General features: G+C 39.8%; 2 protein-coding genes across 3 annotated transcripts in view; one reads left to right on the top strand and one right to left on the bottom strand.

Annotated features, from left to right (window-relative positions):
• Window positions 1-1,980: 1,980 nt before the first annotated feature.
• On the bottom strand, window positions 1,981-19,224 carry Slc35a5 (solute carrier family 35 member A5). Its single transcript, XM_059277665.1, has 7 exons — window positions 19,064-19,224; window positions 18,112-18,297; window positions 15,527-15,625; window positions 14,343-14,476; window positions 10,587-10,654; window positions 3,458-4,238; window positions 1,981-2,147 (listed from the first exon to the last, which is right to left on the bottom strand). Exons 2-7 carry the CDS (start codon window positions 18,275-18,277, stop codon window positions 2,082-2,084), a joined length of 1,314 nt encoding a protein of 437 aa, XP_059133648.1. The 5' UTR covers window positions 18,278-18,297; window positions 19,064-19,224; the 3' UTR covers window positions 1,981-2,081.
• Window positions 19,225-19,234: 10 nt separating this feature from the next.
• Window positions 19,235-24,740, top strand: part of Atg3 (autophagy related 3) — a 28,196-nt gene continuing 22,690 nt past the window's right edge. The window contains exons 1-3 of one of the 2 annotated variants that reach the window (XM_059277667.1): window positions 19,235-19,356; window positions 19,794-19,872; window positions 22,966-23,007. In XM_059277667.1, the coding sequence (XP_059133650.1) occupies window positions 19,801-19,872; window positions 22,966-23,007 (114 nt within the window). In that variant the 5' untranslated portion in view covers window positions 19,235-19,356; window positions 19,794-19,800. Of the gene's footprint in view, window positions 19,357-19,624; window positions 19,873-22,965; window positions 23,008-24,740 lie in introns of those variants that run through there. The other variant, XM_059277666.1, reaches the window with a different exon arrangement.

Below are 24,740 nucleotides of genomic sequence, written 5' to 3'. Positions count from 1 at the left end.
TACCTGGGAAATGGTTTCTGGACCTCTCTCTCACCTTCCCAATGTCCCTCTTAAACCAGTGATGCCCCTTAAGTACTCCAGTGCATCTACCTGACATTTTAGTCCCCCTCAGGAAGTGCTAAGTTAACACAAGTAAGCCTGATGGTGAGCAATGACTGTTTCCCAAAAAGTAAGAGTGTAGAAAAGTAACTGTAACTATGAAAAATCAAACTACCACACACCACTGATACTGACGCCTGCTATTACTATGTCCTGTAGGTGACACCTCCAGTGTCACTTGCTCAGTAAGATGATTTGTATACTTTTGCTCCTAAAAGTGAGGTCCTGCTCTGTCTTATTTTCCTTATCTTTAAATCAGTCACCTTGGATATAATCTTCCCATTTCATGTAACTGGTGTGAATGCCTATGATGACCATTCTTTAGACACCAAGGTCTAGTGAAAGACAATGTTTTAAGTTACTTGATTTTTTGCTTTACTCCATTTTTTTAAATTTAAAAGCACTTCATCTCACCTCACATGACAAATGACAGACACCAGATATATGTTTAGTAGTTATTTTAATTAAAAAGTTTCTAGCAATTATTGCCAATTATATTATTCTGGGTAGACAGGTGGATTTGAATAATAATAACTTCTTATATATATAAATACATGGGAGTTTGAAGGAATGTGCAAACTGCATGGTAGCTTATCATTCACATTTACAGTGTAGGGCTTTGTAAACACATAGGCTTGAAACTTGTTTCCATTAGCATCCAGCTGGAAGACCTGGGACAAATGACTCTATTTTCTTACTTTTTAATTACCTGGCTGCATGCAAACATATCTTGAGACATACCATGCACTTTTAAGTATGAACTACTGTTAGGAGGTGACTTACTGACTACTGGCCCTCCATTAGAGTAACACTACTCTGTTTCATTAAGAGTCATTATTGTTTTTACAAAAGGATTCTTATAAAGGATTCCTAAAGCCAGGGACTTGACTTTTAGGATAGGATATTATACAAAGATAGCTAACAGTTACAAGGTTTAATCAATAACTCAAAAGTAAAACAACTTAATTCTCAACAGAGTAATTCAACACTAGAAAGTAATGATACCAAGATTTTGTAAATATACAGACTGAGGAAGATGGGGTACGAAAAACAAAAACAAATCCACAATGGCTTAGGTGATTTAAAATGCAAGTGGTAACTATGGTAACTTGGCAGCCAACATTCACATAAATAAAGCTAAAAAAAAATTACTAAGAATAAAATTTCCCACAAGTTCAAAAAAAATCAAACTTTGATATTTTATTTTAGAAGAATAGCTTAAAAAATATCACAAAGAATGTTATCCAAATTCTATGGCACAGCCAGATACTTAGGTCTTTCAGCCCAAACTTTTAGTCTTATTGCTTTAAAAAAAGCAAAATGTAGCCGGGCGGTGGTGGCGCACGCCTTTAGTCCCAGCACTCGGGAGGCAGAGCCAGGCGGATCTCTGTGAGTTCGAGGTCAGCCTGGTCTCCAAAGCGAGTTCCAGGAAAGACGCAAAACTACACAGAGAAACCCTGTCTTGAAAAACCAAAAAAAAAAAAAAAAAAAAAAAAAAAAAAAAAAGCAAAATGACTATTGCTAAGGCATCAAAATCTGAGGGACAACCTAGACAATATTTATAACAATGAGATGGGGGAGGGAGGATGGGAGAGGGAGAGAGACAGAGAGAGACATGAGAGGAGACTGCAGCACACAGTAAGATACAATGACTGGTATCCTAGTCTCGGGCATACTGTCTCCATTAGTGGATCTGTATGGTCTAGTTAACATGATTTCTGGAAGCTGGAGGATGAGGAAAACAATCTGAAAATGTGACCCGCTGACTCATCAAATAATGGGTTATTCACAGCCCTATGTTCATGTCTCAGAAATCTGCCACCCTGTGGCTGCTCTAAGTCTTGGATGGTTTATGCAGTGGTTAGATACATGTAAAGAGTATTATGCTTTCAAACATTATCAGTTTATCAGAAAAGACAACGGCCACAAATGCTGAAAGTGTTCAAACATAGTTTGTGGGAGCTGTCAACCAACAGGTAGGATTAGAAAGTGTCGTCATCTGAGTCATCGCTCTTCGGTTTGGTAAGTCTTTCCAGCTCCTCTCCATCCTAAAATGAAATGTAGGAAATTAATAATTAGTTGAATTAGAAATGTTTCATTTTCAATAATTATTAAAGGAATGTCTTACTAAACATATAAATCAAAGGTAACTGTGAATATCATCTGGTCAAATTAAAGAGTTGAAATGCTACAGTTAGAAGCACATGAGATAATCAAAAAGTAAAGGGGGCGGGCAGGAGAGACAGCTCAGTGCTTAAGAACACTTATTGCTCTTGCAGAGGACCTGGGTTTGGTTCCCAGCACCCACATGGTAGGTCACAACTATCTGTGGCTAACAATCATCTGCAACTCCAGCTCCTGAGGGATCTGACATCCTCTTCTTAACTCTGAGAGCAAAAGGCACACAAATGGTGTACACACATGCAGGCAAAGCACTCATACACAATAATAAAAATCTAAGCAAAGCTTTAAAAGTGAAGTCCATTCAACTCAGGCCAAGTGCACCACCTGCTGGCCTTGCAGGGAAGTGATTAAAGGATGGTGAATGACACAAAGAATTCTTAGTATCTAGTAAGATTTTATTTTCCTTAAAATTAGGGCAAACGTCATTATCAGCCCTCCAGAAAGAATAGTGAACTTCCCCAAGTGTACACTCTTGCTGACTCAGGGGTTTGGGACACATGGTCTATTTTTTTTTAAATATAAAATCTGTTGTATCAAATCCCAGAGATATAACACCTGGAGGTTTTCTATCAACCTACTAAACGACAGATTTTTCTAAGAGTAAAATGGACTCATGATGTGTAATAGTTCATCTTTGTGTTAATAAAAATTATAAATTCAGAATAACTACATCATTTACTTGAATATATTCTTGTACGACAAAGTTCTTGCTAGAAACCATTTCTTATTGAAATAAACAGATAACTACAGGGAGGATTAAAGTACTGGCTTTCCCAGTTCACATGACTGATCAATGTGAAAGAGTACTTTCTTTTCCCCAGCCACTGTGCAGTGGGAAAAGCAAGGAACCAGGAGCCAGACCACGCAGCTCCATTATCATTCTTTTACCTACTGTCTATAAACCGGTTAGCTCACTCTAACATCTGGGGAGACAGGATGAGACAAGAAATGAGTACTTCTGCAGTATGGCTCTATGTGATGCAATTATACAGTTAACATACAAAGGCCTTGAGGCACTATGGTTTACACACCCTTGCCAGCTCCAGAAGTTCAGTGCATATGTATTAAGTCATACAGATCTAACACATTTTTCTGATAAACTGATGCTGATTCTCTTTCTTGAATATGTTTTACATTTTAAGAATAAGAAGAAAGTGTATTTATACCAACTTACCCCACTGGAACGCTCCCAAAGACTGCCACTTAGATCTCGGATCCTTTCTTGCCTAGGTGCACATTCTAGATTTTGAGGCTTGCTAGCATTATAAATAAATATGGAGAGAAGGACTGTTGGGGCTTCTAGGAAAAAATCCAGGGAGGGCCTGAAATCAAAGACTAGGACGGACACTGTTGTGATGATGACAGTTGTCACCTGGGCCATCAAGACATGGAACATGTTATCTAAAAATTTCAAGATAAAAGCCACTGAAAGGCCCTGGAAGGCAGTTACGAAAATAAGAGCTACTGAAAATGTATTGTGGCCATAAAAAAACCCACAGTTCTGAATCTGATCACGGTTACTGCTCTGAAGGACCAGAGTCATCCCATTAAAAACAATGCCAAAGAAGTAAAGCTTGCTATTCTGTATGAAGATGCTCTCAGTGTGCTGTGCCCCCTCCTTCAGGATCTTCTCATTATAGATATTGGCCATTGAAGATATAAAACACTGAACTATAATCAGAATGTGGCCCAAGCCCAAACGGATGTGACTAAAAACTCTGGCTGTGGTATTCCAGTTGACTTCAGTGAAAGTCCACTCCTTGGCTGTACAATTGTCTCTCTGGGAGCACTCTCTTCTAAAATGAAGGCAAGAATTGGACGGGGTGAAGAAGGCATCATGATGAAATCCATGTCCTGCCAAGTCATGCTGTGACGTTTTGGTACTGGCAGTCAAGGCGACAATAGACAAAAACAGAATCAGGAGGGAAGCCCACTGTATCCAGTTCAGATGCCGCCTATCCAAAGAGGGAGAAAACACGGTTTTACCACATTTTTTTTTTCCCCACCCTGTCTTTCCTCCCTGTTAACTGTTCTACTGAAAATTCAGAAACTTGAATACTTGGTTTGGTAAATTATACCCAGTTGCTAGTATTCCCTACAATTCAAGTGCAGTGTAAACCTGACCTCTCTATTCACTTTCCAAATGCCATAGGGACATGCTTAATTTCTCTTCCTACAGATTAGCTTTGGATGTGCCCAGCCTCCTGTCTTCCACGGCTATCTTGGACCTCTGGCACAGTGATTTTTTATTGTGATAACCTAAATTCTGACAGAGGATCTTAGCTCAGTTTCCAAGAATCAGAAAAAGTAGTATGGATGAGCTTTAGTAATAGATATAGATAAATTTCCCCAAGGGATACTAGACCTTTCTCAAAGGACTTCATAACACATGACATTTTTGAGGACATTAGCTCCTGAGTCAAAGGCCTAATAATAAGCCACCACACAGCAAAGTACTGGATGATGAGGAAAAGAAATTATACTTGGGTAGTATTTTGCTTATAAAGCCCAATCAAGCTTTCCTTACTTGCTTTATCTGAGAGTAAAGTTGTAAAGCTATGTGCTGTTAATCTACTTGTCAGTTTACTCAGTTCCAAGACATGTAATAAGCAGGCAACCTGGGCTGATAAAGATTTGATGCCCCTCCTGAGGGAGCTTACGTCACAACCAGGAGAGGGCCGTGGTGCTAAGTGATTGCAGAATGTGAGACACATGACCAGGTGGGTATACTGAGGAAGGGCACTTGCAGAGGCTAAGGCAGAGAAGCATCTATGCACAGGCAACAAAGAAGAAACTGTATCTCTCTCTGGGGCTGGGGCAGTCTGCAGGGCCCCTGAGGAGAAATCCAAAACACTGAAGTCTAGAGATCAGGTGGTCAGGAGAAGATGGGAAAAACCAAGCAAAAGCAGAAGTGTAAATATGAGAACCGGAAGTGGTAAGAATGTTATCACTAGAGCATACAGAGCACTTAGGACAGAGCAGGCAATGTCTGCTCTTAGGGAAAGAGTTAAGTGAGAGGTAAATGATTTCCCTGCTTATATGTTTATAAAAAATAAGAAAGAGATTTGTTTTACAGCTTTGTATACCTTCCTCCTCCTAGACAGCTACAACTTTTAAGACCTATTCTAAATTCTCAGGACATACGTGGAAAATGAGTCTGCCTGCAATTCTACAACTTCACTCTCTTACACTGCTAAATGCCCACAGTAGCTCAGGAAGCAGCACGTCTGTATATCATGCCTTCTCATGTATAATCTTCACATAACTAGATTTAGATCTCAGTGACGGGGTTAGCAATAGCCCTATGACATGAGCAGCAAGAAAATTGCTGAAGGTGCAGGTGTATACATTAAGCAGTAGAAAGTAATGGCTGTAAAGAAAAAAAATATAAACACAGAGAATAATTTATAAAAATAATTTTGTAATGAATTACTGTATATGACAAATGAGGAAATTTTACAGCTTTCAGAAGTTTTCAATACTAACAGATTTTCTGCTAATATTGTGAAGAAAAGAATCTAAAGGAAAAGACTTTAAATAAAGTCAAAGTAGCCACTGCAAGTAACTACTGATTCAAAGCTAATGTTGTAGGGAAAATAAAAATGACTAAGAATTTGGCTAATCATGGGATCTTTCCAGAAAAAGAATATGTTTCATGAACTACTCAGCTGAGCATCTGTGCATAGATGACTCCACATGGCTAGTTCACTGCTCAGTCCTGCCTTGCAGGACAGTGGCCAAAGTTTAGAGTACAGCTGGATGGCTCAGAGCTTCTCCTCCCATGAAAATTATTTATGTTTTAGGTGTGTTTTTACAAAGTGACCTCTTTGGTGTCTTATGTAGCTTAACCTTACATAAATTATAAATGATAAATTATAAAAAAGACCACTGGTTTTGTTTAAAATCTTTCTTTTACTACATTTATTTGTGTGTCTGTGCACACATGCATGTGTGTGCATGTCCAAAAGCACATGGAAAGGTCAGGGTACAACTTGCAGAAATGGTTCTCTCCTTCCACCATGTGGATCCTGAGGACTGAACTCAGTTCACCTATCTTTACAGCCATCACTTTAACCCAGAAAGCCATTTGCCAACCCAAAGTTTTAAACTCTTCACTGTGTGAGGAACATGACAGAATCTCTTGCTCTGTTTGCCTTATCCTCTACATCAGTGGTTCTCAACCTTCCTAGTGCTGTGACCCTTTAATACAGTTCCTCATGTTGTGATGACCCCCCAAGCATAAAATACTTGTTGCTACTTCATAACTGTAATTATGTTACTCTTATGAATTGTAATACACAACTCCACTGAAGGGGTCGTTCGACCTCGAGGGGGTCTCGACCCACAGGTTGAGAACTGCTGTTCTCTGAGCATCACCCAATGTCCCTTGTTTCTATGCTGTGCGTGACTTCCGGCCAGTCACTTAGCACTTGTCTGCTCTGATGGACTGTCGAGGTATCACAATGCTTGCACCAAAATTACCCTTATTTTACTTAATAGCCCCAAAGTGCAAAGGAAGTATGTGACAGTAACAGTTTAACTTTCAAAGATGCTATAAAAGTTTTTCCTCTAAGTGAAAAAATTTCAGCTTAACAGGGAAAGAAAAAAAAATATGTTAAGGTTGCCACGATCTCTTGAGAAAAAAAAAAAATCTGTCCATGAAGTTTAAGAAAAATGAAAACCGTTCTAATTTTACTGTTACATCTCACACTATAAAAGTTACGGTGATAAGTGTGGTTAAGTATTTAGTTCAAATGAAAAGAAGTGTGTGTGTGTGTGTGTGTGTGTGTGTGTGTGTGTGTAGAAAAAAAACCCAGCAATATGCAGTGTTCAGCACTACTCAAGAATCCAGTTTGGGTACTGACATATTCCTCATCTATAAGGGGAACTACTATATTTCCAGTGAGCCAAGTTCTATATCCAGAGTCATAACTATGGATTTGAATAAGATTGATCATGTGCAGACTACATTATTCCTAAGCAACATAAAATAGAAATATTTTTACTCTGTATCAGACAGGATAAGTAATTTAAAACTATTTGTATAACATTTACATTATTTTAGGCAGCATAAGTAATCTGAAGCACTTAGGAAAATGTGGCAGCTTACATGGGAACACTATACCATTTAAGGGACTTGAACATAATTTTTGGCATTCTAGAACCAATCCTATGGATTCTTAGGGATAACTACATAATTTGCCATTATTAGCTTCCCTATTAAGTGAGCACTTAGGTTAAATTGTGTCAGGTAAGGGCAGTTCTACTGTGTTTCTTACTGTATTTGGTGATAGTATACCAATGCAGAGAAGAAAACAATGAAAAGATTAACCTAAATGCTTTCTCAAGAAAATTATACAAATACATTTCCAAGGAGCACTGGGTGAGTTCCCAGGGATCCAGAATTATGTGAAATCGTAAAGATTTGTCTTGGAGAAAATGATTGTATTACTGTATACCTTATTTTTCTGCTGGTTCTAACAGTACTTAACTTTATAACTTCTAGGACATCCACACTTAGGGTTTCTTTTGGTGTATATGTGTGGGGAGTTTCTCTGTGTAACTCTGGCTGTCCTAGAGCTTGTTCTGTAGACCAGGTTGGCCTTGAACTCAGAGATCCACCTGCTTCTGCCTCTCAAATGCTGGGATTAAAGGCATGTGCCACCACACCCTGCTGATTTAGGAGTTTTTTTTTTAATGATCTTTTCCTACAACTTCTCTTTAATGAAAATGGAGGAATCTTATAGTTAGTAGATAAAATATTACTGATCAGTTTTATTCTTTTCCCTAAAATCTCAATCTCCAAATAGTGCTACTTCCCAGAGACAAACAAACACAACTATACAACTATGCTAAGGTAAGAATAAACCAGTGACGGTGGCTTTGAGCCATAATGTCTGCCATCAGTTTCTACTGTGAACTAGTGGCCACACTTAAACAGAATAAATCTGGGCAGTGGGATGGCTCAGTCCCCTGACAACCTGAGTGATTATGGGACTTCACAGCAGGAGACAAATGGTTCTTGAGAGTTGTCCTCCGATCTCCACATGAGTTCCATAGCACTACATATGGACATCTGTCATACCCATCTCTCTCTCCTCTCTCTCTCTCTCTCTCTCTCTCTCTCTCTCTCTCTCTCTCTCTCTCTCTCTCTCTCACACACACACACACACACACACACACACACACACACAATTAGGTTTACAGATGGTTTTGCAGAAAAGATACAAAGTTTCCTGGTGAGTACTGGCTGATTCCTCCATATTCTATGAGTGTATTCAGCAGTAGTCTTACTGCAACTTCTGGAGGGTAATTGAGAGCACTGGCAATGGCCTGTAATGTCTGCAGGATGTTCTCATTTGCTTTCTATGCTATGACAAACATTGAAACCAAAAGCAGTTTGGGGAGGAAAGGGTTTTTTTGGCTTACATAATTATAGTTCCTCATGGGGGGAAGCCCAGGCAGGAACTCAGGCAGGGCAGGAAACTAGAACCAGGAACTGGAGAGAGACCACGGAGGGAGGCTGCTTACTGGTTTGCTCTCCATAGCGTGCTTAGCCTGCTTTCTTCTGCCATCCAGGACCACCTGCCAAGGAGTAGCATTCCTGGCAGTGAGCTGGGCCTCCCATTCCCACATTAATCATTAATTAAGAAAATGCCCCCAAATACTTGCCTACAGGCAATCTGATGGAGGCATTTTCTCAAATGGAGGTGTCTCTCTCCAGATAACTCTAGCTTGTGTCAAGTGGGCAAAAACCAAATTGGGGGGCGGGTTAATCACTGGCCAACAACTCAAAAGAGATAACCTATTTCTGGCACTTGCCTTTTCGATAGCATGGATAGTGGGGGTACTGTCACAATGTAGAGTAACCCTATCTAGACTCATACATATTTGTCTAGAGGTCTATATTTCAGGAAGCTTCTACAGTAGTTTTCATATGACTGACTCCCTTGAAAGGTCTTTGGTGTTCATTATCCCACCCATAGTCACTCCTCTAACGGGTCCTCCAAGTCTTCACCCACTCAACCCTTTCTGTTCCATTATTCATCTTTAACTCTGTGTTCTATCTTTTTTCTTGAGCCCCCTTCATCCCCTCCCAAGGCTATGTGCTAGTTCCTGACCGCTAGGCAAGCTTTATACTGGCTAGCTTCCGTAGTACTTGGAGGTGTCACGCATGCTATCAGAGAAAGAAAAGTAATCATCAACCTTACCCAGCTGTGAACCCTGAGAAATACAGTAACTACCAGCTTGGCAATACATGCTCACTGATACAACAGTGGCACAAATGTCACAGGGGTGACCAACCTCTTCTGATTAGATTTAAGGCCCATTCCACAAGTTAAAACCCATACCTGGCACTGTTACCAGTGCCAAGAACCTGTGGCTAGACTGGCCACAGCCCCTACTACTATTATTCTGTTCAGTGGGCATATTACTAAACTGACTCCTAATGACGTATTATTACACCCAGAGATTGCTGTATCTCTTAACCCTCATTAGAGGAGTGTTTTGGTTTTTTTTTTTTTTTGTGCACTATATGGTGATTAACAGAAAGACCCACAAGTGGTCAAAGTTCAGAGAAGAAGGGATTGTCTGTGGAATGCTCAGCTCTAATGTGATACTTGTATCACACTCCCTCCTCCCAAGGCTGGTGGGGAAGAGGTGGCAGAAAGGATGTAAGATCCAGAGGTGGTGAATAATTTCGAGGAAACAGTGTCTTCTGAACACAGCAGGGCAATTGCACATACAAACTCACAGCAACTGTGACAGTTTACACAAGATCTATACAAGTTCAAGCCAGAAAAAAGTTCCAGCACGGAGTGGGCAGGTGGGCACAAAATCCCATCTACACATAAGGAACTGTTAGTAAGTGAGAGCTGCTAGGAGAGGGAGAACGAATTAGTACTCTTTAAGGGTGTAGCTCCTGGTAGATTGGGTGTGGCCAGTAATCCTAGCACTTGGGAAGTTGAAACAGGGAAATGATGAATTCAAGTCCATTCTGGGTTACAAAGTAAGACCTTGTCACAGAACAAACATTTTTCAAAAAACACTAAAAATTAAAACACCAATAATGTCTTACTTTTGAAAAATTCAAGACATTTTGTACACCTGATGGCAGAGGATTTAAACAGCCACTAAAGTTGCTCTCTACATTGGATAAACAAGGTATCTAATCTACAAGGCTAATTAGAAATCAAATCTTGGCCTAGAGGTTCTGAGGGCTCAGCATCCTGGGTAAATTATCTAAAACCAGACTGGCCCATTTTAAAGGATGATTTATGCTTCCACCGTGAATTACTTACTTCAGCACTATCCTGAATAGAAGAGCTGTTGTTATAATGCTAAAGTTCGAGAAGATAACAGCCATGGCCTAGAAAGAGAGAGAAGATAGAATTACGATCGGAGCAAAGCACTGATCTCAGAACCTCCCAGCTTGCTGGTTCACCTGACACAAGAAGCCTTTTAGTCACAAAGCAGAGAGGTTATTGGGGCAGCCGTTTCACTGGGGGATTAAATTCCATTTTTATTGCTTGTTAAATTTACGCAGATATGATCAAGTTATTGTCAGGATTTGACAATATATGTTTAAATTTTGCCTTATATGCAGTTTATGCCTGCATAAATGTCCTTGTATTTAGAAATACAAATTCTAAAGGCTTAGGTTTAGAAATAAGTTACCATGCTTATGAAGCACACACTTTTTTTTTTCTTACACCTATCACAGCACTTTATAGACTTCTTAAAAATTATTATTTTTGTGTGTGGTTCTGAGAACCAAGTAAGAGCTTGTGCACATGAGACAAGCACTTCACCACGATCCCCTTATAGCTATTCAATACTGGCTTTATGGGCAAAGAGAAGGGAACATGTTAGGCCTATTTATAGGGTGTGGTAGTTTGAATGTAACTGGTGCCCATAATTTCATAGGACGTGATACTATTAGGAGGTGCAGCTTTGTTGGAGTGGGTATGGTCTTGTTGAAGGAAGTGTGTCACTGTGGGGTCAGGCTTTGAGGTTCCCTATGCTCAGGATACTACCCAGTGTCTCAGTTGACTTCCTGTTGCCTGCAAGATGTAGGACTCTCAGCTACTACTCCAGCACAATGTCTGCCTGCACACTGCCATGCTTCCTGTAATGATGATAATGGATTGAACCTCTCAAACTGTAAGTGAGCCACCCCAATTAAATGTTTCCTTTATAAGAGTTGCCATGGTCATGGTGTCTTTTCAGAGCAATAAAAATCCCAACTAAGACATATGGTAAGAAAATATAGGCACATCTTTAAGCATTTTTGTTACTTTAGAAACTGAATCAGTTTTCCAGTTGAAATGACATGACCTGAAACATAATTCATATTAGATAGTCCTCTGAATTGATCTGAATTACTCTAAACATTTAGAAATGTATTACCTAGATTTTATAGTGGTTTGTTTTTGTGACTGGTTATATTTTGGTTTAAACTGAACACAACACACATATATAAGTACTGCTCAGAATACATGAAATTCTACCATTGTTTCCTATACTGGATCTGGCAATACTAATATTTTTTTCACAACAATCATATGATACAGTTCACCTTTGTTTACTTCTTGCTATCACTTTTGGGTGGATACACAGAGAAACCAGGTGTGCTGCTGTCTGGCTGTGGTTTTAGCACTAGGAAGGCTAACACGGGAGGATCTTGAGCTCCTGTGTTGCCTGAGACATAGCAGAACCCTGCACCAAGAAATCAAAAAAACACCTGAGACTATCAAGTCTTATACAATCACTAATAACAGCAAACACAGCTACAACATAGTTAAAGAAAAAAGTGAGATTGAGTTAAATGAGTAGTAATTCTAAGAAGCTAATGTTTTACTATTGAATTTTCTAATAAGAACTAGACATACAATTATGTATGTTTACTGGTCATAAAAAGTAATAATTTTAAGAATCTAATGTTTTACTATTGAATTTTCTAATAAGAATTAGACACACAATCATGTATGTTTACTGATCATAAAAAGTAATAATTTTAAGAATCTAATGTTTTACTATTGAATTTTCTAATAAGAATTAGACACACAATCATGTATGTTTACTGGTCATAAAAAGTAATAATTTACTATTACATATACATAATGTATAATGATTGAATCAGGGTAATCAACATTTCTATCTTTCCAATCATGGATTATTTGTCTGTGTGGGAGACTGAGTGGATTTTCTCAGTGTACCTCACTATAAGACAAATGCTTGTGAGCTTCAGGTTAAGAGCAGAGGAAGGGATGATAACGAATGTGGCTGGTAAGAGTAGGGAAACAGCAGCCTGAGAGATCACATTAAGAGCAGCATTAATGCACATAACTAATCAGTCTGGCTGATTTGACAGATTCTGAACATACTTCCCAAGTTAATACTAGAGAATAAATCTAATCATAATTCTTTGTCCTAAAAATTCTATGCACCTTTATTTAATTCCTTAAATAGAACGAGGCAAGAAATACATAAAATAAATCATATAATCTGTTTCATAATATTTGTGGTTGCAGCTGATCAAGAAGACCCAAGCAATAAATAGGGAAGAAGAATAAGGAAGTTGCAATATTGCTTAATACAAGTAAGAAAGAAAGAGTATAAATGTACAGCTAGTCTGTTGGTTTCCAATAAAATAGAAGTAATATTTATTATTGAATGTGAATCACCATCCTGTTGTGATAGGAATTATCATATCTGAAAAAGCGGGAAGAATTTAGGAGAAGGCATGTTCCATGAACGGCAGCCTTACTTACTATATTACAAATCACAAAGCTGACAGGAACATACGCAGATGGTCAGTTGGGCTAGGCGCCTGCTTTGAGCTGGGTTAGCGTTTCTTCTTTATTTCACAGGTAGAATAACTGAAACCAAGAGCAAACAAGGCCTTCCAGATCTACAGATCATCACAGGTGAGAAAGTGCCAGGCTCTTGATTCCTACTGTGTTCTACTGCTCCCTCCTTTTCACCCGATCCTAAAGCAGATCTGGGAGGTTTCACATAAAGGATCAGTGCCAATAAAAACACTAGTTCTAATTAAAGTGTTTAATTTTATTATTTTTTAAAAACTTAAACCATAACATAGGCAATAAAAGCCCTCACCTTAAAAAATATTGGGGAGGGAGCAGTGGAACCCAAACTGACTACAGTAAAAGTAGAAAAACAGATTTTTTTTGGAGTGAGGGTCTCTATATAGCCTTAGCTGTCTTGGAACTCACTATGTAGATCAGATTGGCCTCAAAGTTTCAGAGCTCTGCCTACCTCTGCCTCCAGAGTGCAAGGATTAAAGGCATGAGTCACAACCTAAGCAGAAGACAGACTTTTAATTGTGATTATCAATGCCTTTCAAAATTGATACAAAAGATGTATCAGAGGTGAATTCCTAGTATTATCAGTTGATTTCTATAGTTCCACACTCTTAAGGAATCTGTAGATAAGATTAACATAAAAAGGGGCCAACAAAATGGCTCAGTGGGTAAAGGTGCTTAGGGTCAAGTCCAATGACCTGAGTTTGATCTTGGAACCATATAGTGGAAGGAGAGAACCAACATCCACAAGCTGTTCTCTGACTTCCACTTTTGTGCTATGGCACATGTGTACATATAGACATACACAAACACATACGTAAGTGTAAGAAAAAATAGAAAAAAATCATATAGTAAATATGGATACAATACATACATATAGCAAATGGATAAACTACATTAAAACAGATAGAGCAAAGAGAGATACATCAACTGCAGTATTTTTTGAACTAATACAAGAGGTCTGAATCGAGGTCTTGAACGATCATCAAATAGCTCAAACTAAAGGTAGATTGATCACATAAATCAGGGTGGTTTCTGAGTCCCTGTTCCTGGGAGCAACTCCCCCCAGTAGCCAGCACAGGAATCATTAACAGTGTGAAGATCTGACACAGTCCAGATGGTTCTAGAAACTGTCAGGAAGGCCAGTGGAAAATGAGAAAAAAGAAGGTCAGTTTGGGGACTCATCTCTTTGTGTCTTCTCAATGGCACTTCCTCTGTTACACTTGTACTTACAGGCTGAAGATAGGAGAGGACATAGAAGACAATCAAGTTATCCAGGAAGTAGAGAAAGGCAGGAATGGACCACTTCATGAAACTTGAGAATTCCTTCCAGGAAGTACATCTCAAATGTCTACTTTGATGATCATCTGAAGAAAGAAGTATACGAATCATGCAAAGCAATAAACAAATCATCTATATTGGGAATGCTTATGTTTTCATTGAAACTACACTAAACTTTATTACTAGTACAATTCTATAAAATGGGCTTTATTAAATTGCTAAATGATTACAGGCCTACAGAAGTAAAACATAATATGGCACTTATTAGTATCTCTTTCTTTTCCCACCTGTGTATCAATGAGCAACCCACCAGACCCTTAGCAAAACAGAATCATAATTTCCTACTAACTCAGAGCAGAAGGATCACTCAAGGTGACTCCAGACAGACTTGTGTTTTTACTTCTCTGCATGTACAACCAAGAGAATATGTTAGAGTAAGCAGAAAAGAACAATGAAGTTTTTACACTTTCATTCTCCCCTCAAAGCATGATCAGAGAAGGGAAGTAATAAGTAAAAATTTATATGCCTGGATTATAAGATGGCTAACTTTTACTAATCCTGGTTTTAGTTATTATTCCAGCTCCAGACTTCCAAAGACTTAGGAAGGCATACTGCAATAGAGATAAAATGCAAAAGAAGAAAAAAAGAAAGAAAGGAAGAAGGAAAGACAGTTTAAATTTAAGCCCTTCAAGCAAGGCACGAGTTTCATAAAATTATGAAATGTACTCAACTACCTAGAAACTCAACACAGACTAAAGCAATTTGGTAAGAAGACTTCCTGCACAAGGACTTTAATGCTGTAAAGGCTTTTTTTTTTAACCTCACATAAGAAGAGTAAAAAGACAGTGTCAAAACCCATAACTGGGAAACTGAGATGGAAAATTAATAAAAATCCACTGAATAAAACCAAACCAGGGACAAGTGATAAGGCAGAACAATTGACAGGACACTGGAAACAAAATAGAAAATCTAGTTCCTCTCCTAATACAACTCTGCATAACATTTTCTTTGATCCTGCTTCCCTACCTATAAAACACACTTATGCTTGGACTAGACTAAATGATATAAACTTTATGCCAGTTCCAATGTTTTTTTGATAGTGTGATTTAACAAATATACAATATCTTGATAATTACCTTTCTTTATAACACAGAGTGACACAAGTATACAGAGAATCAGCTTTATCAGCTCTGAGCACACATTCACAGTAGTAGGGAGATAGTCATACTTGTTCTCTGAAATGTAACAGGAAAATTCAAACTAGCAGGTTTATTTTTACATGTAATTAATAATTTCTACATTTAACTTACATCAAACTTAAGACTCATTACATTAAATATCTTCCGGCTGGCACAGCCTTTCTCAATCTGAGTAAATATGGTGGGAGGCTAAGATCAAGGACAAAGGAAGCTCCATTGGAGAGGCAGAGACTGACTTCAAAACAGATAACTACCACTCAGCATCTGACTCATCCAAAGTTATGAATTTATCAGATGAATTAGTACTCAGCTTATGATTCATCAAACCTGACTTGTTTGTCTTACAAAAATCAAGGTATACCTTGCCTAGGGCACTTCTTTACCTCAGAATTTTCCAACCTGGTTCATATTATAGTGTACACAGGAACAATGTTTAGTTCCCCTGCTCCTGGCATAAACGGTAAACTGGGGTAGAAAAAAGCTATCTGGCAAAGGACTGCTACTTTTAGGACTGAGAGGAAGTAAATGTGGGTCACCCACACCCATTAATGAATTATATAATACAGCCTAGGTATTAGGTCAACTGAATTAAGAATGAGGCACACCTTGGTCTTAGTTATTACCTGTCTTTTCTAAATGCTTATCAACATCTTGCTTTATCAAAGTGACAAGGACAAATAGAAACTTTATTAACTACTACTTTGCAAACATTTGGTTGCTTCTCATAGCATATTAAAACTTGGCAAACACTGGGGTTGGGTGGGTGCCAACTTAACCATCTTTCTCCAGGATACTTTCTTCCTCTTTTCTGAAGATTCTCTTAACAGTCAACATATGCCAAACGGACTACTTCTCTGGTTCTAGGCACAATCTGTCAAACTCTGTAAGACCATTTGATAAACTGTATTACAATTATTTATTGTGCTTATGTCATATTCTTAGAATAGAAATGTCTTATGAGAAAAAGACCAGGTTTTAGTGACTTTCTTATACCTGACATTTAATAGATATTCACAAGTATTTGCTTATTCAACTACGCTCACCACTCAAAGCCTAGTTCAACTATCTCCTCCATTTTCTCAGTACTAAGGTTGGCTTAAATCACACTGCTACCCTCAAAAGATGTTTTTCATAATCTTTATGACATACACACCAATCAACCAAAATGTGACTTAAGGAAATGGGTAGGGACTGGGTCTCTGGTCACACTCCTGAGGAATTATCTAGACTACATTAGCTTCTGAGCATGCCCATGAGGGATTATGTAGATTAGATTAATTGAGGTGGCAAGACCGACCTTAACTTTGGGCAACAGCATTTCATGGGCTGAGGTCTTAGACCAAATCAGGTGAAAGTGAGTTGAGTGTGACCTTTTTTTAAAAAAAATTTTAAATATTTTTCCTTTATATTATGTGAATAGGTGTTTTGTCTGCATGTTCATCTGTACACCACGGAGGCCAGTAGAAGGCTTCATATGTCACGCTAAATTGCTGGGGCTAACGTTCTAGAGTCCGGGAGAATAAGAAATTATTTGAAGGATTATAGCTAGGTGGCAGAAGAATATAGTGGGAGAAGTATAGTTGGGAGAGTAGTGATATTTGGGTTGGGGGAGCCCATTTCAACTCCCTGGGTCTACAGGTAGTTAGTTTAAAGTTGCCATGTAGATGCTGGGAGTGGAACCTACATCCGCTTAAAAGAACAGCCAATGTTCTTTACTGCTGAGCCATCTCTTTAGCCCAAGCATATTTTATCTCTTTTTGCTCCATGCCTGTGGATGCCATGTAACTGCTACAAGCTTCTGCTGCCATGATCTCCCTGGCATGATGAACTATACTCTCCAACAGGAAGCCAAAATAAACCTGCCCTTCCTTAACCTGCTTTGCTCAGGTATTTTTGTCAGAGCTACGAGGAAAGAAAGTGAAAAGAAAGATAAATTAAAACTTAACCTAGGGCCTGAAAGATAAATATTAACTGAAGTTAAAATTTACATTCACGTGTAGGCTCTCCAAGTAGACCACTAAAAGTCATGATGTCATGATTTTACAGCTGTCAATAGTTAAGAAATAACCAATGAAGTTTTGTGGAATTAAATATTTGCATAAACCCTTACATTAAATAATAGATTCCTTGAATGTATATGTACCAAGCTTTTAATTTTTATCATCCCATTGACAAAATAATTATACTGACTCACAGATACCAAGAAATTAAACAAATATATTGTACTTCCAAATAAGCTATAATTGCACATCTTGCTAGAGATCGAGAAATACTTGTTGGGTGAAGTAATAATGAGATGTTATGATACACTGTGTTTTATATTGCGCTTGAAAGATCCAAATTTCATGCACAAGGACACTTGGTTAAAGTGCTAAGGAACACGAGGTCAAAGTATAAACATTAAACACACTTTATCATTCACGAAGCATAGCACTTTAAAAGGTATTATGTATAATTTATTCCTAAGGACACCACAGACAAGTGATTAAAAGTACCCCATGCACATCCGCATGTTAACTCACCTTCATTGGCAGAATATTTTACCAGCAAGATGCGACTTGAACTTAAAGCAATGAATATAACACCTAGCAGGAATGTGTACAGCGCTGGTGGGCCTAACCCGGGACGCCTCAAGCATTTTCTTTCCATTCCACTGGTTTTTAATTTTCTTAAAAAGAACACTTTCATGAGCAACCCTGTTGGCAGACCTAAGGATTAAACACAATGCAAACACTATAGACTGTGCCTAACAGAAAAGGAAACCTGTAGATGTCTGGCCACGACTAAATCAGAAACAAGAAAGCTGAGGGGAACGAGGAAACTTAAAAGGGAATGATCGATAATGACAAAATCTTATAGGAGGGGGTGTTCGGATTGGAAATAAGTTAGGAAGTGAGTAACTGACAGTTTGGGACTGCAGGAAAGTAGTTTATTTGTAATAACTGTGCTCCAGAAAGAAAGAATTTTGGAATCGCTTTTGGGGTGGGGTGGGGTGGGTTTCCTCACAGTAAACCAGCTCTTCCTTCAGCGTAGAAAAAGAGCGTCCTGGGAATGATTCTTTTACAGTAACGACCACAGTGCAAAGAGCTGAAACGTGGCTACGGACTTGTTCCGAACCAGGACAGGGACGGAGGGCTAACTAAGCTCAGGTCAGTGAGCCTAACTGGCCAGTCTCTGAGGGACAGGTGGACACGAAACTCCAGGCAGGGTAAATACTTGCCCGAAGCGCACAGGTAGGAGGGACACATGGGAGCCATGGAGGACCGCCGACCAAGGCCCCCGACTAGGGACCGGCAGCTGGGCGCAAGCGTACAGAAAGCCAATGGGTCGGCAGCACCCCTCCACCACGGCCAGGCTTCCCTCGCTGCCAGGGAAACCCTCCCACACATGCGCAGTAGGACCCGCAGGCGGCTCCCTCGCCCCCCCCTCGCACGCTCCAGCAAAAGCCGCACTCTGCCCGCGGGGCGCGGTTACCTCAGTGGCTCAGGGAAGGTTCTAGCGGAAGAACGGACATCATAGAGCTGAGATAGTGACTGCCTCGCTCCGTCGCAAGCAGCAGCCGGCTTTCAGGGCCCATTGGTGGGGCTTGACTATGAGCCGGGAACAAAGGCGAGAAAACAAAACGACAAAAAACAAACAACCTCCGCCCGCCGGCCTCCAGGGCGGGAGCCCAAGCTGAGCCCCTGCCAGCAGGGGCGAGCGGCCTTGGCGCCCATTGCGCACGCGCGCTCACTCGGGCGCTTCCGGGGGGCGGGCCGGAGGAGCTGGTAGGTCCCGCCCCCCCGACGGCCCTTCTTGTTGTCACGTGTCGCGGGAGACTCGAGTCACGTGAGGCCCAGGTGGCGCCGGCGGCGGCGCTGTTGGGAGGGAGTGGAAAAAGAGGAAGGGGAAGCCGGAAGGGGTGTCGGTGGAGCTAAAGGGGGGGACGAAAGACAGCTTCGGCGGGGGGGGGAGGCCCGGGGGCTGCGCGCGCAGCGGCTCCTGGTTCCGCGGGGCTGGGCCTCTTGTCTCCCGCGGGCAGGTGACAGCTGGGCCCGGCCGCCGCCGCCTGGCGCCGCCCCTCCCCCGCCCCGGCGCTGCGGGTGCCGCCTGCGGGGCTCGATGCCAGTCGGCCACGTCCCGGGCAGTTTTTGAGTCCCCCCCCCCCGCCGCCCCGACCCCGGATCGCGACTGTCTTCCCTTCCCTGCCCCATCGCTGCTCCAGCCCCAGGATGCAGAATGTGATCAACACGGTGAAGGGAAAGGCTCTGGAAGTGGCCGAGTACCTGACCCCGGTCCTCAAGGTAAGCGGGGCGGGTTCTAGCTGCCTCGGCACTGACCGTCCCGGTCCGGGTCCCCAGCGTGGACCGGTGGAGAGAAGGTGGAGGGGCGGGAACTGGCCGCCGTGGGCTGCCCCTTGCCCTGGGTTTTGATGGCTCCCCCGGCTTCAACTGGTGCCTGCTGTCTCCACCGGTCATTCCTCGTTTGCGTTGGAGTGCGGGAAGAGGTGGTGTGGAGCAGAGATAGGAACGTTGAATCCTGACATCCATAGTCTTTTTAAACAGGTACCTGGGTTAAGATGACAGCTTGGTGGCTAACGGCGTGCCACTTTTTCTTCCAAGTTTCATGGGAAGTTTTGATTATCCGGTGATCTAGGTTTCTTTTAGTTTCAGAGGAACGTAGTAAATGGTAACATGTTAGTAACTCTGAGCGGAACTAGGCGAAACTTCTGGTTTCCCAAGCTTTTAGAATAGCCGCAACTGATTATTAATCTTGGATTTGAATGATCTACGGCAGCAGTTCACCTGGATGTGTGTGTATAGACTGGAAACAGTATAACATTTTCAGATGAAAGTTGTGATACGTCATCTTTCAAAAGTAAATTTCCAGAGCTGCGTTCCAGGTTTCCTTACAACTTCTAGGATACATCTTTTTGTTTTAACTTGATTTTGCCTTGGCGAAAAGCGAGCAGTGATAGTTTACTGAGTGGCAGATATTTGCTTAGTTTTTGTTTTCGTTCTGTATTTAGCTTTCTGTAAGAATTTTACTAATCTAGGGGGGGCGGGAGGGGAGAGAACAAGGGAATCTGTGGCTGATATGTAAAATTAAATTAAATTATAAAATAAAAAAAGCTTGAAAATTTTTTTTACTAATCTTACTGCAAGCAAGAAATATGCAGACAGGCGGAGCAAACTGATCTCTTTATCTTCTCTTTTCAGTCCTTATTTCTAAGACACCTTTGAAAATGATACCTTTTTGGATCAAGTAAAAAAAAAGTCTGCAACACTTGTAAATGAGAATCTTAACTCTTGTTTACATGTTTATTCTGAAAGTCATTTTAGTTAAGACTGCTCATCTATTTAGAAATTGAAAATAATTTCGACATTGAAATCAAATGCTTCTGTTGCACGTTATAATGTTTTCAGAATATCGTATTAACTAGGTAGACAGTGTTCTAATAGTCCACCATTTAGTCAACTTTTAGTTTAAGGGAGAGATGAACAAAACACTTCCCAATTAAATATAAAATGACTATCTTGTAGACCCCATAGATTTTATTGCACTTGTGATGTAGAACTGTTTTGAGGAATTCTTTGTTCTCTTCACCAATCTGAAAGGAATATTAGGAAATCAGTATGTATGGTATATATTTTTATGTTCAATTATTGAGACAGGGTCTCACTGTGTAGACTTAGCTGGTCTGGAACTCACCATGTAACCCAGGCTAACCTTGAGTTCTTAGAAATCCACCTGCCTCTGCCTCCCAAGTGCTGAGATAAAAGGCATTTGCCACCACGCTCGAAGGCAATGTGTGCCATATATTTTTAGTATAAAAGAACACATAATTAATGGCCCTCTGATTGTCACTCCTGGTTTGCAGAGAGAATCCTTACAGATTCCTTCTAGATGAAGGAAGGCAAAGGAAAAAACAAAGGACTGTCCAGAAAGATATGGTGGCCTTTTCTTAGGAAGTGAAAGTTTGGGAAGGCATGTTTGTTTAGATGGCATCTGTGTAGTAAAGCCAAAATCCTTAGAGTGCTCTTGAAGGGTCTCTTTGGCCACTGGAAGTCCCAGTCTCTTGTTCGCTTGAGAACTTTGCCATAAGCCAACCTTATCGCCTCCTCAGGACTTCAGCAAGAGGAATCTTGCTAAAAGAATCTTGTATTTTTTCCCCCCCCGACAGCCTTATAGTTTGGTCCTTTGTCTAGCCTTTACTTATTTATAATATATTTTGTACTTATTCCTTGGGAATTTCATACATGTGTACAATATATTTTGATCACATCTGTCCCTCACCCTCTTCCAATTCCTCCCAGATCACCCCCAGCATATACCTCTACCAACTTCATGTTTCAATTTTTAACCCACTGATCCGAGTTACTGCTGCCTGTATGTGTGTGGGTATATGGCCATCCATTGGAGCATCGACAACCAACCAGGGGCCACACCTTGAAGAAAATAGGACTTATCTTCCCCTAGCAGCCATCAACTGCCAGAAGTTGGGGGGGTCTGCTTTCAAAGTATCTTTTGGAGTTAGAAGGCTGATGCACTCAAACGCAGAGTGGCTGTGATTACCTCTGCAAGATCAAGCCAATCAAATCCCAGCGGGTTCTGGAGGTGCTTGCTAAGTGGAACCACTAGCTGAAGAGTTATTTATTTTAACACCACCTCTCCCCTACATAACTATTTTTTCCTTCATGGTGTGAAGATGACATTGATCTGTTTTTTAGGCATGCAGCCCATTGTCTCCAATAGTACTGGCATATAGTGATAAATAATTAATAGTATTCTTGCTTTGGAGGAGAAAATACTGTTTTAAAATTTTAGTGAAGCAGGACATGGTGGTTGTGAACACATTGACTAGAATTCCAGTGTTCTGGAAGCTGAGGCAGAAGGATTTTGAGTTACATGCCAGCCTGGCCTGCATAATAAAACCTAGTCCAGAAGAAAAAAAATCAAAAGAAAAAGAAAGAAAAAATTATGATGGAGATGAGAATAATGGGAAATATTAAATATTAAATGATTTCTACTGTTGGTTTCTAATATTACTCAGCTTAAATAAAACATTGGCTATGTGAAAGTGCTGCAAAATGACTCGTTCACTGTGCAGGGTCACTGTAATCTAAGTATTAGCATGCTTTTTAACACTCATGTTTTACTGTAGTACTGATCAAATTATCCTGCAAGTCATTTCCTGTAACTCATCTACATTATACCTGTATATCTTTGTAATCAAGGGCCATTGCTATTTTACCTAGCACATTTAGGTTTTAGTGTTTTGTTTCTTTCATAGCATACTCTCTGTTGTCTAGGAGCGGTAACTATTTGCCCTCAAGACACTTTTTTAGTTGAATGTGAAGATGGTCTAATACTTTTATTCTTTTTGTTCTCTTCAGGAATCAAAATTTAAGGAGACAGGTGTACTCACCCCAGAAGAGGTGAGCATTGAAGACACCCTGAAGCCTTTATAGCTTTATAGTCCTTTTTGACTAGTGCCTTTTCCTCTGTTAGAAAGCATTTTTTGAGAAAAATTAGGTTAAGTAACTCTAATAATTAGGTTAAGAGAGTTTCTACTTCCCTTAGCAGATAAAATATAACATCTTTTCATTTCGCTGCTTCTCATATTTCTCTGTAGTTGAACTTTGGAAATGAAGGTTGTGAAGGGGAGTGGAAAAATACTGTGTTCCCTTACTTTTACTGCTATATGAGGATGTGCCCTGCAGTGGGCTCTGGAATTTGCTGTCTTGGCTCTGTTTAGAACAATGTATGTTTTTTGATGTGTTGGAAACCTTGCTAGTGCTTTTTCTCCTAACGTTCAGCCTAACTGTTACACATTTGACACTGATTTTATTTTACCATGCTTTTACTTTGTTTGCTAAACAAGTTATGTTGAAGGGGAAGTAATTTTAGAAGTATGGGGATTTTACCTGCTCACTATACTTTTTAAACTTTTTTTTGCATAAAATAATGTTTTGAGGAATCATTTTACTTGTTCACCAAGTCTATATTATGAGTTCTCAGTCATTTAGGTAGTTTATCCCTAGAGAAACTTATCCTAGACAGTTCAGTTTTATGAATAGTTACAGTTGCATTACACTTACTTGTTATTAATAAAAGGCAACTGATTTATTTAAACTTGATCTTTAACTTTCACTGAAAATATTATTCATTAGGAATAGCATCATATTCCTTGTTTCCATAAAAAAAATTATAAAATAAGCTGTGTTGTATGATGAGGTTGTGGCTATAACTTGAAAGACTTCAAACCAGAGAATTAATTGATCTTTCACTTTTCAGTTATCGTGCCACCTCTTCAGTCCAGTTCATTCTGAGGCCTAAGAGTGGCTTGCTGCACTGATATCTATCTATCTATCTATCTATCTATCTATCTATCTATCTATCTATCTATGAAACTGCCTTTATTCTTAATAAAGACATGGGATGGTGCGGAGAGAGACTAGGGAACCTGCTTTCTAGAACTGTCTGTCTAATTTCTCTTAATTTAGACAGATTAGTTAGCTATTAAGTCTAGGCCTCATATTTACCCACCTGTAAAATGAGGGGTTTGGGATAGACATTCTTTGAAAGGACTTATTTTGCCTTGGATGTCATGAGTGTGATATGTTGAATGCCAGTTCAAAGTCAGTTTTGTTCTTAAGGCTCTCATTAATTTTCTTCCCAAACAGGCATTGTCTAGCCAGAGCTTTTGAATCATCTGAAATCAAGAGCAGAGATAAGCACATGCTGTGTTTGCACCCTTTGGCTTTATCTCTGCTGTGTGAAAAGAACTCATTGTTGGGTGCATTTCTATAGAATTAAGCTGTTTTCAAACAAAAATTCATCCTAACATGGATAACTTAATAGCTGCATGAAGTATGAATTTTTCCTTACAAGAATCTAAGGCAAAACTAGCTTAATTTGATACAAAGCATGTAATTCTAGGCTCAGATAGAGCATAATTACAGGATTGAGTTAAATGAGCCTGAGGGAAGACAATGAGAAGGTATGATTTGCTTGGGATAAATACTACATACTGAATTGAGCTGTTAATTTGTTTCTTCTAATTTCTGGGCTCTTACCCATCAGTTTCCAGCTATCTTTTTGTTTTCATTGAGAAATGTGGAAGAATTTACGGTTAAAAAGAGGGACAGCCCATGTCTAATACTGTATC

The sequence above is a fragment of the Peromyscus eremicus genome, chromosome 12, assembly GCF_949786415.1.
Source record: "Peromyscus eremicus chromosome 12, PerEre_H2_v1, whole genome shotgun sequence".
Classification (NCBI taxonomy): Eukaryota; Metazoa; Chordata; class Mammalia; order Rodentia; family Cricetidae; genus Peromyscus; species Peromyscus eremicus.
The sequence above is the reverse complement of the archived record's forward strand: the minus strand, read 5'-3'. Positions and strand labels throughout refer to the sequence as shown.